Source organism: Phacochoerus africanus, chromosome 1, assembly GCF_016906955.1.
Source record: "Phacochoerus africanus isolate WHEZ1 chromosome 1, ROS_Pafr_v1, whole genome shotgun sequence".
NCBI lineage: Eukaryota > Metazoa > Chordata > Mammalia > Artiodactyla > Suidae > Phacochoerus > Phacochoerus africanus.
In genome coordinates, this window is record NC_062544.1 from 47,747,290 (window position 1) to 47,761,113 (window position 13,824).

Here is a 13,824-nt window from a genome sequence, read left to right on the forward strand (position 1 = left end):
TAAACTATGTTCAATGGATATAATAAAATAAGCTTAATAAGTAAGTTCAATAAACTAAGCATACCAGGATTAAGAAAAGTTAAACCTTATACTTTCCATGAAGGCAACAATCTTTCTTATTTGATAGCTTGCTTACTATATAAGAACAAGACAAATAATGTTGCATATGAAAATATAAAGTCATTATTTTACATTCCTACACCTCATTTTTATCTTCCCATCAGAGGTCTATTGCAGATCATAAATACGCACATATAGAGCAAACTAAGAAAGGTAGACTTTAAAGATCAATGGTTTTTCTCCTACTTCTATTTGGTTGGCAGAGTCAATCACTCTTCAGCAGCCAATGGCCTTCACAGTTTTGACTCCAACATGTTTCATTATCATTAAAAACTGCTTTAGAAACTGTGGAGTGTAGGGAGGAGGGGATACCCAGGCTGACGTGATGTGCCTCACAATACCCACGGACTCTGACACTCAAAGACCAGAGGTCCCTTCTGGCTGGAGCAAAGGGCTCTCAGGCAGGTGGAAGGTGGGGGTGGCAAGGCATTCAGGTCTTCTGCAATACCAGTCTGACTGGAGGGAGCCCAGTTGCCAGCCCTGCCTCTGAACCGATGTCTCTGTCATTAGCACTAGATTGTTCAGAATGCATAGGAGAGCCAGAGGGGAAATATGGAATTCAGCTATAGAAGGCCACCAAATATAAGCATGTAGTTTCGGCTCCAGGATTTATTGGGTTCCATAACCTATTCCTTTTGCAATAGAATTTTTTTTCAGTGTTCAACATGTTCAGAGGGGCAGATATGCAGATTTTTACCATTGAGGAAAATAAAATATCTTACTGGATTTCAGCAGGTTGGAGCCAACACATTGTCCTTCGGCCCCAAAGTCCTCTATACATGGGACACTTACCAGCTTCGTAAACCATGTCTTCTTTGGACTTCAATTTCACATCAAAACATACGGTGGCATTTATGCATACTGTTTCCTTCCCCTCCATATGGCAGTTTTTCTTCTGAATATTCACTTTATTGGGTTCAAAATTCATGGTCACTTTGACTACAGCCACGTCCCGGGACCTTCCAACACATAAGCAATGGTGATCAGTCACACATTTTTACATTTAGTGCACACCATCATTCTGGGAGTGAGAACTGAGTGCATCCAAAAGGATTCTTCTTCGTGTGCAGTGTGGGCTCGTGGGTGTCTTTTCTGTCAGGAATCTTTGATACAGAAGAGGTTGCATCTGACGTTCTGAGGACACCCAGGTTGTTCTGGAACCAATTAAGCTTTGGGTTCTGAAGGGTAGCAGAATACACTACCCTAAAATATGACTCTAGGAGTTCAGGCCACCCCCAAAACTGCTACTTTGGTATATTGATTATTTTGAGCTGTTGGCACTTAAAAAAACAAGCAATGGGACAGGCTTTCTCTGAACTCACCTTATCTGCCTAAAGACAGATCACCCAAAAGGAACTCTATTGTCATAAATCCATTTTCTGGGAGTTTCATCAACCAGGAAACATTGACTCTTATATAAGGGAGGAGGCTGAAGTGGACGCCACACCAAAACTTTGTTATAAACCATCTTACCTTTCATCTAGTCCTCTAAGAGACTATTCATCCTAAAAATCATTACCCTCCTCTAAGAGCCTACACTCCACTCCCCTTTCCCTGTTTGGATGATTTTAAAGTGTGAATTCTAAGCTACCTGGGGGGTGCTATTCATTTACTCCTGGGTATCTCCTATGTATATGTGAGGTATATGTGTTAATAAACTTCTGAGGGTTTTTTTTTCCCCCCCTGTTAATCTGTCTTTTATAACAGGAGCCACAGCCAAGAACTCACAAGGGTAGAGGGAAAATTATTTTTCATCCCCTAAAATTTATGGGCCAAAGATCAGTTTTGCCCATAATAGAAAAGAGATGAAGGTGTTCCCACCATGGTGCAGTGGGTTAAGAATCCAACTTTAGCAGCTCGGGTTGCTGCAGAGATGCGGATTCAATCCCTGGCCCCCGGGCACTGTGGCTTGGATTCAAGTGCTGGTGCGGGAAATTCCATATGCTGCAGGGGTGGCCATAAAATATTTTAAAAAGAAAAAATAAATAAAGGGAGAAAGCGATGAAAACAAATGGCCAAGAGTGACCTCAGAACTGAAACAATATTTTTGGCACCTTCCAGTTTATTCCTAATCTGGAAGGAGTCCAGTGGCCCCTGGACAACTTCTTTTGCACAATAGTACTTGTCTGTTGCTCTTGTAGCTTCAGCCTTGCTCTGTTTCTGGGAAGGAGAATAGCATTTGAAGCACTGTGCTAGGCTCACACACTGTTTATTTTATTTTTAAATTATTATTATTATTTTTTGCTTTTTAGGGCTGTACCTGTAGCATACGGAAGTTTCCAGGCTAGGGGTCGAATTGGAGCTAACAGCTGCCAGCCTACACCACAGCCACAGCAAATCAGGATCCAAGCTGCATCTGTGACCTACACCACAGCTCAAGGCAACACCGGATCCTTAACCTACTGAACGAGGCCAGGGATTAAACCCACATTTTCATGGATTCTAGTCGGGTTCGTTAACCACTGAGCCACTAAGGGAACTCCTTCACGTGCTGTTTATTATTCATTTAAATTCAAGTTAACTTTCATAACAAGACGTATTGTTATCTCTGTTTTATATGTGAGATAACTGAGGCTCTGAGAAATTAAGCATTTTGTCTGAGGTCAAAAGCTGTTCAGAGGGCAAAACTGGGATTTAAACTCAGTCTTTTCAAATTCCAAGGCCCAGTGATTTCCACTAATCTGAAGTGAGAGCAGATCATCCAAAATTAGGCAAGGAGAGTATATGGAGGCTGATATCAGTGTCTTAGAAAAAAGCCAGCATAATTGTTGAACACGTTTATCTGGTTCTGCCTTATAACCAGACTGGCTCTCTAGAGCTAGGTATCTTGTGAATACATAGGTCCCTGCTTGTGCTTTTGCGTTTTAAAAGAAAAATTATGGTTACTTTTCTTTTTTCTTTTAAAACAATTTACCCAGAGAAAATAGGAAAACATAATGAAGGAAAGAAAGAAAATATAAATTAATTATAATTCTACCACTTAGCAATAATCACCATTCATATTTGGTACACTTAGCACTTTTTTCTTTGCAGAAGACTGCATATACATATATATATAGAGAGAAAGGGAGAGAGAGAGACACACGCAGATACGCACATATACATGCATATATGCGTACATGTACACACACTAGTCCATATACATGTGAAACATACATACTTTAACAAATTATAATGAAAAGCTTTCCAATGTTTATATTTTTCAGAGACAATTATTTTTAATGGCATTATACTATTCCAACATATGCATGAATCATAGTTTATTCAATCCCTTATCATTGGATATTTAGCTTAATTTCTTTTTTAAAGTTATTACCTATAGCATTGAAACTCTAAAGATCATACATCTTTAACCATATATGATATCTTTAACAATTTTAGGAGGTAAATTTCCTGTTAAAAAGTATGAACATTTAGGGAGTTCCCATTGTGGTACATCGAAAAGGAATCTGGCTGGTATCCATGAGGATGCAGTTTTGATCTCTGGCCTCACTCAAGGGTTCGGGGATCTGCATTGCTGTGAGCTGTGGTGTAGGTCACAGATGTGGCTCAGATCCCAAGTTGCTGCACCTGTGGTGTAGGCTGGCAGCTGTAGCTCCGACTCAACCCCTAGCCTGGGAACTTCCATATGCCTTGGGTGTGGCCCTAAAAAAAAAAAAAAAAGGATGAATATTTAAAGGCTTTTTAACATTTTAGTGGCAAACACATGCTATTGTGCTTCAACCAGTTTACCCTTTCACCAGCAACTAATGAGCCAGTGAGCTTGCTTAGTTTCTGGCTCTGAAGCTTGGATTCTCCAGTCATGCTGCTGCCTTGACCACTCCCCACCCGGCACCTCCTTTCTGCCCACCCAGCTCTTCGCAGCATCTACGGCTCTATCCACCCATAGCATGGGACCCTCCCACCTGCTCCTGTACCTCCCTGACAGCTGAGTGGGCCCCTGTTTATCACCTGCCATCCCTACCCACTCTCAGCCCCCCTACAGCATTGCACATCTTGGTCTTCATGTTGCAGTTTGCTGGTTTAGTCCATTTTGCTGAGCAATGACAGGGACCCAACTCTGTCATTTGGCCTATCAATGATAAAGCCTTGTTTAGAGGCAGGAGAGGCTATAAATAAGTTTTGGGGGCTTTGCAAAAAGGCCCTGGAACAAAACTGGAGAATAAAAATTGCCCTTAAAACATATATTAATACGAGAGGGTGAATATAAATGTTTAATATGAGGGTGAATTAAATAAATGTTTAATATTATGTTTTATATTATATATTAACATTTATATTAATATACTGTTAATATAGAGGTTAATATATTAATATAAATGTTTAATATAAGAGGGTGAATTTAATAAATAATGATTAATCCAGGATTAACAATTCAAATAAAAACTAAATGTACTCTTTGTTCCTGCCATTGCTGCCCAGCAGTCTCCTTTCCTAGGCATCACCTTTCAGTTTTCCTTTCCCTCTGCTGTACAGATTAAAAAAAAAATTAAACATAATAGTTACTGTTTGTGTATAGTTTAGTGTACAGCTTTTATTTGACCATTAGCTCTTTTTTTTTTTTCTCCTTCTCTTTAGGGCTGCACCTGCAGCATGCAGAAGTTCCCAGGCTAGGGGCTCAATTGGAGCTGCAACCTACACCACAGTCGCAGCAGTGCAAGATTTGAGCTGCATCTGCAACGTACACCATAGCTTGTGCCAATACCTGATCCTTAACCCACTGAGCAAGTAAGGCCAGAGATTGAACCCACATCTTCAGGGACACTATGTCAGGTTCTTAACCTGCTAAGCCACAGTGAGAACTTCTGACAATTAGCTCTTAAGTGTTATCTTAAATTATGACCAAGCCGCCTATTTTCAAGTCTCTTTCTTCATTTCTCTCTTTTATAATTTTCTTTACTATCCTTCTAAATAAAGTTTGGAAAAAGACCATCTGAATTGCATTAAACCAAAGATTAATTTGAAAGAATCAACATGTGGACTTCCATTGAGTCACATGGTACAGATGTATTTTTTATTGATCAAATCCTTCCTTTATTATCTTAATAAGGTTTGTAACATTTTTCAAAATTATCAAATTCTTCATGAAGTTTATTCTCTGCATTTTTAGTCATTTTTTTTCAAATAGAACTCTTTTGGAAATTGTGTCCTTTTAAGTGGTTAAAGCTAGTTATTAATGCTACTAATAAAGTAATTTATTAATTTAAAAGAAAATAAAATGGTATAATTAATGTATCTGACCGCTGATGAGGATTTTACAACTAACTGAAATTAATTTGGAGATGCAGGCATTTTCAAGGCTGAGAAAAGATACTGTGGATGTTTCTATGCTTGACCAACAATATAAACACAATCACAAAATGATACACAAACGCCTTATTCTCTGAATTAGGTAAATGCATGAAGAGTCAATTATCCCTAAAAGCTTATAAGTAACTTAAATTTAGGGAGACTTTCTGGTTTCCATACATCCTGTATGAGGTCTTCTTTTCTCTCATGCATCCCCACAAACAGACTATTTACCTTCATGTCAACATAATCACAGACACCCCAAACTAAGAAGTGATTCCACTTGTTTCTTTAATATGGTTTCTTTAAGATTTATAAACTTCTCAGATTCCTTAACTGCATAATATTTATCTGAATAATGAAGCACTAAAGTCATTTGGCATAATATAAACTCTGATCACACTCTTGAGCTCTGAAACTATTTGTGAAATATTATCAGATTATTTGGATGTTATTAAAATACGTACCAGAAGAGGGCAGCACCACCAAGGCCCCCAATAGTGACATCAGTCAGGCCGTCACCATTTAAATCCATTTCTCCGTGGATAGACTGGCCAAAAAATTTCAGTGTCTCACCATCTCCCCCTGATGGAATACGCTGTGAAAACCCAGCAGAGAATTTTTATGGCAGAAGAGTCTCTTCAAAAACAGTTTCAAATAAATCTGAGAACTTGGATTGGTTAACAAAAAATTAAAATCAGACATCTTTTGGAAATCTGCCCAAGAGGCCCTCAAGTGGAGAAAAGAGGAATTATTCAGATGTTCCCAAAGGAAATTCTTTTTATAGTGCAGACAAAATTGTTTCAGGGTTATTGACACCAGAGAGAGGGAAAAAAATTATATAACGTCATCTTGTCTAATCCTCAAGGAAAACATTATGAGTAATTGGCTCTGCTTTCTAGTTCCTGTTCAATTCCATTACACAGAGATATTTAAAGGTACTGGAAACACATCATACAAGCAAGAGAGGGAGTAGAAAATTGGTCTAGGGTCAATTTGGGGTTCACTGAACTTTGAGGCTGGGTATAAATAATACATTCCATCAAACACATTTTTCAGTATGCAGTCTTTACTGTCTGTCATAAATGGTCCTGAAAGTCAAGAGCATAATAGATTCAATTTTGTTCACGTGTATCCACAATGTTGGGAAGGCGCAAATGAATATGGAATTCTCGAAGACTGAATTGTGCACATTATTGTACATAATATATTTGACACCTGCATTTCCTGACTTAGCTTATGTTCAAGCTGATAATATTTTAATAGAACCTGATGGCAGGGAGACCAAACTGACAGACCCTCCCTAAACTTGAGGTCTCCTTTTTGTCTTGTTTTCCACCTGAATATCATAAAATAAGAAGCCAAAAAGGCAAATCAAATGGAAACATTTTTCATGTTTAATGTGGCTCACTGAAAAAGTATTTATTTTTTTCAGCAAAGAAATCAGGAAATACTGGTTCTGTTGCTTCTGGGGGACTTGATTCAGTTTGATTCTGGATCAGTCCATATACAAGCAGCACCTCTGGTTACCATGGAAACGAATGAGCACATCTTCACCTATCCTTGAAAAAGCATTTTGTCAATAACTAAACAAACTCAACTCTAATATTTTTGTTATTGTTATTGCTCAAAACCGCATCTCAATTTACCACCATTTTACAAAATTAATTGCTTTTGACAATCTAGTCTATTTATCAATGATATAAAGATCCCTTTTTTTTACTGCAAATGCCAATCTGTAAATTTGAGGGATTGAAACTGGATGAATAAAGTAATAGAACACAATAAAGAACCCCCTTCTTTCAGTTCCTGATTCCATCATGCCCCAATAGTTAATATTGCTTGTTTCCAGTTACAAAATACCAGGAAGATTTTTACAGAAGCAAAAATCACTTATTAATTGGAAAGGAGTGTCGTTACTGAAATATACCCTTTATTTTGTTGTTTCACTAGTAACGTCATCACGATGATGAAAAATTAAGCACAACTTCACAAGACATGAATAATTTTGAGAATTCTACTGACTACAGAACCAAAAAGAACAATCAGATGTAAAAAGAAATAACTGATGTTCTGATTTTCTTTTCATGTTATATAAGCTAAAACAGTAGTGAATTCTATTATTTATAAGTAGTTGTCAATGCCTAATTAACTATAGTTACCTAAAAAGAGACAATTACATTAGAAGAATTCCTTTAAACTCTTTTACTTTTATAATGCCTGAAACACTTTTGTAATTTTGATATTTTTCCCATGTAGGAAAAATTTACATTTATATATTAGAGCCATTAACTGACAATAAATTTAAAACAAGAACAATAGGAACCCCTGCAGGTTAAGTTTAATTTTTCAGATATTTTCCCAAGAGGCAATCACTTGGGAGAAAAATTAGAAGTCCAAATTTATTCGATGAAAATATATCCATTTAATCCATAAATATAAATTCATGTGATTTTATTATAAAAACATAGGTATTAAATATAAAAACAATTTCATTTCCTTTATTGGCTAAATCATAAAATTATTGTTCTCTTTTTTATTTTAATTTATTTAATTTTATTTATTTACTTTTTTTAGGACCGCACCTGTGGCACACGGAGGTTCCCAGGCTAGGGGTCGAATCAGAGCTACAGCTGCCAACCCACACCACAGCCATAGCAATGCTGGATCTGAGCTGTGTCTGTGACCTACACCACAGCTCATGGCAATGTGGATCCTTAACCCACTGAGCGAGATCAGGGATCAACCCTACATCCTCATGGATCCTAGGTATGTTCGTTAACCGCTGAGCCACAAAGGGAACTCCCCAATTATTGTCCTCTTATTCAGAAAGTGGTGCCTTCTACTTAGGATCAGACACGCTGTAGATGTTAAGCAGCATTATTATAAAGTGGTGTTCTTTTGTTTTGCTTTTTCACCATTTCAAAAGATCAGGTGATGGAGACAAGGCCAATAACAACAACAATTAAACTAGATAAAAGAATAAACATAAGGAAGTTCCCACTGTGGCTCAGCGTAAACAAATCCAACTCGTATCCATGAGGATTCGGGTTCGATCCCGGCCTCATTCAGTGGGTTGAGGATCCGGCATGGCTGTGAGCTGTGGTGTAGGTTGCAGACATGGCTTGGATCCCATGTTGCTGTGGCTGCAGTGTAGGCTGGCAGCTGTGGCTCCAGTTTGACCCCTAGCCTAGTAAATTCCATATGCTGTGGGTACAGCCCTAAAAAGAAAAAAAAAAAAGAATAAACATAAGTAATTCTTCTATAAAGAAAATTTAGAATCCAAAATCTAGTTCCCAAGAGTCATAGAAAAAAATTAAATAACTCATGAAGCAAGATAGGTGATACCTGGCAATGAACTAATTTATCATTGAAGGGAAAGAAGAAGAAATATACGTACACAGACCATACATCACAAAAGTAGAAATATACGTACAATGTTATAAACCAAGGTCACCTCAATGAATCATAAAACTAAAAAACCCCATACATTGCTACTGACTGTATGACAATATACCACTGTTGGACTGCAGTAACATCCACTCCCACTACACTAAGATAATAAAGAAATACAGGAATCTGGGGGTTTAATTCTTACTTGTGCATACTCTTCCTTTAGAGTCTTGCCGCTGCCGTGATAAATGTACACAGCTCCCCCGTGATCATCTTCCAGGGGCGCTCCTATCACAACGTCGTTAAATCCATCAAGATTGAGGTCTTTCACAGCAGCAATAGCTGTTCCAAAACGAGCCCCACATGGCTCATTTTTGTTTTCCTTTGTGCATGAATTGTGCTTCAGAGATGAACAACAAGTCTGCTTAATGGGTTCCAGGCTCATTTGATATTCAAACCTTGTCTGGAAGAGAGATAAACAGGATACTTATGGATTTCTGGCATTACTACAGCAGAGCAAAGTTTTAAAGTAGTACTAAATCAGTGCTATTAAAAACCATTTGTACTTCAGCAGTAAAGCTTGTAAAATTTCTTAAAAAGTGTGCCTGTCTGAGAGCAAAGTTAGAGATTGCAAAGGACAGACTGTAGAAGTGTGGGAAAGATGATGTATTGAGGATTTTAACGGATTCTCTATTTAATGGAATCAAGTAGGTATATAACTCACAGCAGCTCTTTAAAGCTGAAGAAGTGAATTTTTTCTTCTTTGATGGCACCTGAGGCATGCAGAAGTTCCCAGGCCCGGGATCAAACCCACACCACAGCAGTGTCAACCCCTAATCTTTAACAGGGAATTCCCCGAAGAACTGAATTTTTGAATCCTCAATTTGTATCAGTATCCTTTCTTCACCCATTATTGTTCTTCTTTGAAAAGTCTCTCTATATTCACCCCTTTCGAGGACAGAAAGTACTAGCAATGATGAACAGAAATATGCTTTCTTTGAAAAAAGGGAAAAACAGCACAGGACCAAATACGTTGACAGGAGGAGGCAAAGAAAAAAATGATAGGGAGAAAGATGTAATTTCTTTTTCTTTTCTTCTTTCTTTCTTTTCTTTTTTTCTTTCTTTCTTTCTTTTTTTTTTTTTTGGTCTTTTTAGGGCTGCATTGTGGCATATGGAGGTTCCCAGGCTAGGGGTCGAATTGGAGCTATAGCTGCCAGCTTACACCACAGTCACAGTAACACAGGATCTGAGCCAAGTCTGCGACCTACACCACAGCTCACAGCAATGCCGGTTCCTTAACCTACTGAGCGAGGCCAGGGTTTGAACCCTCATCCTCATGGATACCAGTCGGGTTCATTAACCTCTGAGCCAGGATGGGAACTCCACAAAGATGTAATTTCTAATTTAAAATAATTAATATAGGAAAGACTCTAAGAATTTAACAAGCTAAATAGATATATCCTAACTTTACTGTAAAGAGCAAAAAAGTTCTTCTAGTGAAGAAATCAAGAATTATTTTACCTAGCAAAAGATGTCTAAAGTTAGGATCAGAAAAACAAAATCTCACTGTAGCCCAGTGAGGTATTACAAAGAGCACAGCAGTTAGATCATAGTGTCTGGTGTCATTACCTTAAAATTCACTACCTCTTCACTGTTTCTCCTCACTCCCCACTTTACACGCGCACACACACACACACACACACACACACACACCTTTAACTCTTAGTGTGGCCTGCCTCTAGACCAGAACTAATGAATGTTTCCCCTGTGTGTTTATTTAGCAATTTAGTGAGATTTATCTGTCTTTATTTCATATACTCTATTTAAAAAGTTCATATTTCCAGGCAGAAAATATTGAATCCTTTGAACGACCTTAATTCTTCATTTAGAATTAAGAGACTGAGGGGTTAGTAGGGGAATATTGGCCCTGAAAACTTTTTAGCTCCTTTTCCCAAAGTGAGTGAAAAATCAGAATAACATTATTAATTGCAATGTTGAGAGATTTTCCAGGATTTCTACCAAATTCCTGGTTACCATTACCTGATTCAGGGCGTAGACGTACACTTTTCCTTGTTCCTCCTTCTCTGTACCCATGAACATGGGAGCCCCGACCAGAAGAATGTCCGTGTTAGAATCTTTATCAATGTCAACTGTCGTTAAAACGCTGCCAAAGTAGGACCCAATCTAGGACACAAGACAAAATGGAACAGAACAGCCTGATGAATATCAGAAATTCTCAAGAAAGCTAAAAACCTGCATTTCTCTTACCTGTCCCATTGAGAAGAGCATTTGAGACTCAGATAACAAATGAAAAGAAATACTGAGAGCTCTTTATTGGCTCTTGCAGAGGCTAATGAGTATTAGTCAGGTTCACCCTGGAGGATGAGAGGCTGTCAGATTCTGTAGCTTGAGAATAAGAGAAATGATTTCCTCTGGATTTCACTCTAACCTCTCTTCTCCACAAATCAGAAAAGATCAGTAAGAACACGACCATTTTTTAAGGAAATAAGTGAAATAAACAATAGAAGGTATTCCCGAATGGCCAGTTTGTTTTTAATACAATACATTTACTTAAATACAAAATGAGGAGTTCCCACTATGGCATGGTGCGGTGGGTTAAGAATCTGACTGCAGCAGCTCGAGTGGCTGAGGAGCCTCAGGTTCGACCACCTGCTCAGCACAGTGGGTTAAAGATCTGGTGTTGCTATAGCCGCTGTGGTTTGGATTCAGTCCCTGGCCTGGGAACTGCCATATGCTGCGGGTGAAGCTATAAAAAAAAAAATGAAGTGAAATACACCAAAAGGAGCAGAATTGTCTTGGAATACTGGGGAAGCATATTTCACCTTAGAGTCTTAGAAGGCTGTTTACTTCACACAATGGCTAAGTCTTGTCCCAGCAGCTATGGGAGGTAGAGAAATAAACAAGGATGGATTATGTTTTCCTTTGGGGGGGGGGGCGGCTGCACTGGTGGCATGTGGAGGTTCCTAAAATAGGGGTTGAATTGGAGCTACAGCTGCTGGCTTACGCCACAGCCATAGCAACGTGGGATCCAAGCCGGGTCTTCGACCTACACCACCGCTCACGGCAATGCCAGATCCTTAACCCACTGAGTGAGGCCAGGGATGTAAACACAACCTCATGGTTCCTAGTTGGATTCGTTTCTGCTGTGCCACGACAGGAACTCCGGATTATATTTTCCTTTTAAAGACAGGGATGAATTTTGGGGAAAACCAGGGTACTGATACTTCATTATCTAAATGCAATCACTTTCCCAAATGTTTATCTGTGTTTGATAATTGATGCTCTTGATAATTTCCTCTTTACAACTCCCTGTCTTAGCTTCCATAATTTCACTTTTGTTCCTGATTCTGCCCCTATATCCTAGACCACCCTTTCTTTTCCTGTTGCTGGCTCCTTTTTCTCCTTCCACCTCCTAGATTTGAGCCTTCCCTTAGTTCAGACCTGCAACTATCCTCTTACCTTAGATCAACCCTTCCCAAACATTTCCACTACCTCAAATGGCAGATGTACTCCATCCTTCATCTCAAGACCTTTCTATACATTGCTGGGCATTTAGATAGCTGCTAGACATTGATTTTTTTTTAACGTCCTTTTCTCACAGGCTTATGAAAGGTTCAGAAGATCTTTGCATTTATGTTAAATTAATTTCTAACATAAATAAAATGTTGTAAAATCTGGCAATACTGGGGCTTCATTCCCTCACGGCAATAGCCATCTACAGCTGAGCAGGAGCTAAGCCTATAGATGGTTCACAACCCACCCAGGCCATGACTCCAAGCCACTTCTTATTGTTTTTCATCCAGCAGCTTTTGTATTTGCTTTATCTACCTGCCACCAGCAGCCATTTGAATTTGTGCTATGAGAGAAAACATGCCTAAAACCAAAAACCGTTTACAAAAATATACAAACTGCATGAGTTGCTGAATTCTAGTCAAGGTACCATTTTTCTCCCAGACTCCCAGGCTTGAAAGTCAAATCATTCATTATTTACATCATTTATGATACTCTCTTCAAAAATTCATAAGCAGTTTTTCACAAAATTTTATATTTCCTGTCTTATCGACAATTTAAATAGAGTGATAACAGACCTAAGATGTCACTCAAATGCTTTATTTTACAATCTTGTCAATTCTTCCTAATTTCTATCTGCCACATCCCTTCCTTTTCTGTTTTTTAGTGTTGATCTATCATTTCAGCTTCTTCTCACTTCATTCTTGAGCTCCAACAAGAGCATTGTTTTTATTATGGATACATTTTCTGATGATCAATGGGGGCAGAAGGCTAATAACACCCTTTCCCTTGGTAAATGAGAATCTGACTTTTGGCTTGGTCTCTGTTGCCCTGGAAATACGAAAGGGAAGGATTTCAACTATAATACTTAGCGATATTCAGTGTGGTGAAAATAACTTCATTGGGACACTGCATTTAGGTTGGGTGGAACTATAAATACTTGATGGGGATGATGTACTCGGGGTGTCCTAGAACGCAGTGACTCTTGTAACTGCATGACTTTAGCAGGACCCTGGGAATCTATGTCTTTGGTGCTATTATGAAAGATTTGGCTCCAATAGGGCTCTAAAGACAGGGCAGCTCCTATACCTGCTTTAAGTACCTATCTCCTGCCACCTAGGCTGTACTGTTGTGCTGAGCTGCTCCTAGGGCTCCTGCAATGGTGGGGTGGGGGGTAGAGATGGGGAGGGGGGGGACTGGGCTGTCCTGCCTTTTTGAGGAGTTTGTGTGAGCTTGGGGAGTAGTCTAGTGAGTTAGAACATTTAGTGAAGCCCAAGAATACCCCAATCCCATGAGGAATGTAGAACAAAGTTAATAAATTCTCATTCTAGAGCACCCAGAAAATGCAGAGAACTATGAACAGAGGAATAAAAATTACCCAAATTATCACAACTTAATAATAACCATCAATAGCACAGATGTTACTTTCAGTTTAAAAAATACTTATACTTAATGTTTACATATTGCATACATAATTTCTTAAACTGCATT

General features: G+C 38.6%; 1 protein-coding gene across 1 annotated transcript in view; it reads right to left on the reverse strand.

Annotated features, from left to right (window-relative positions):
* Positions 1 to 13,824, reverse strand: part of ITGA1 (integrin subunit alpha 1) — a 179,671-nt gene that overhangs the window by 35,613 nt on the left and 130,234 nt on the right. The window contains exons 13-16 of the mRNA XM_047763121.1: positions 10,843 to 10,986; positions 9,008 to 9,265; positions 5,877 to 6,007; positions 913 to 1,079 (exon numbers count right to left, since the gene is read on the reverse strand). Of these exons, the coding sequence (XP_047619077.1) occupies positions 913 to 1,079; positions 5,877 to 6,007; positions 9,008 to 9,265; positions 10,843 to 10,986 (700 nt within the window). The remainder of the gene's footprint in view (positions 1 to 912; positions 1,080 to 5,876; positions 6,008 to 9,007; positions 9,266 to 10,842; positions 10,987 to 13,824) is intronic.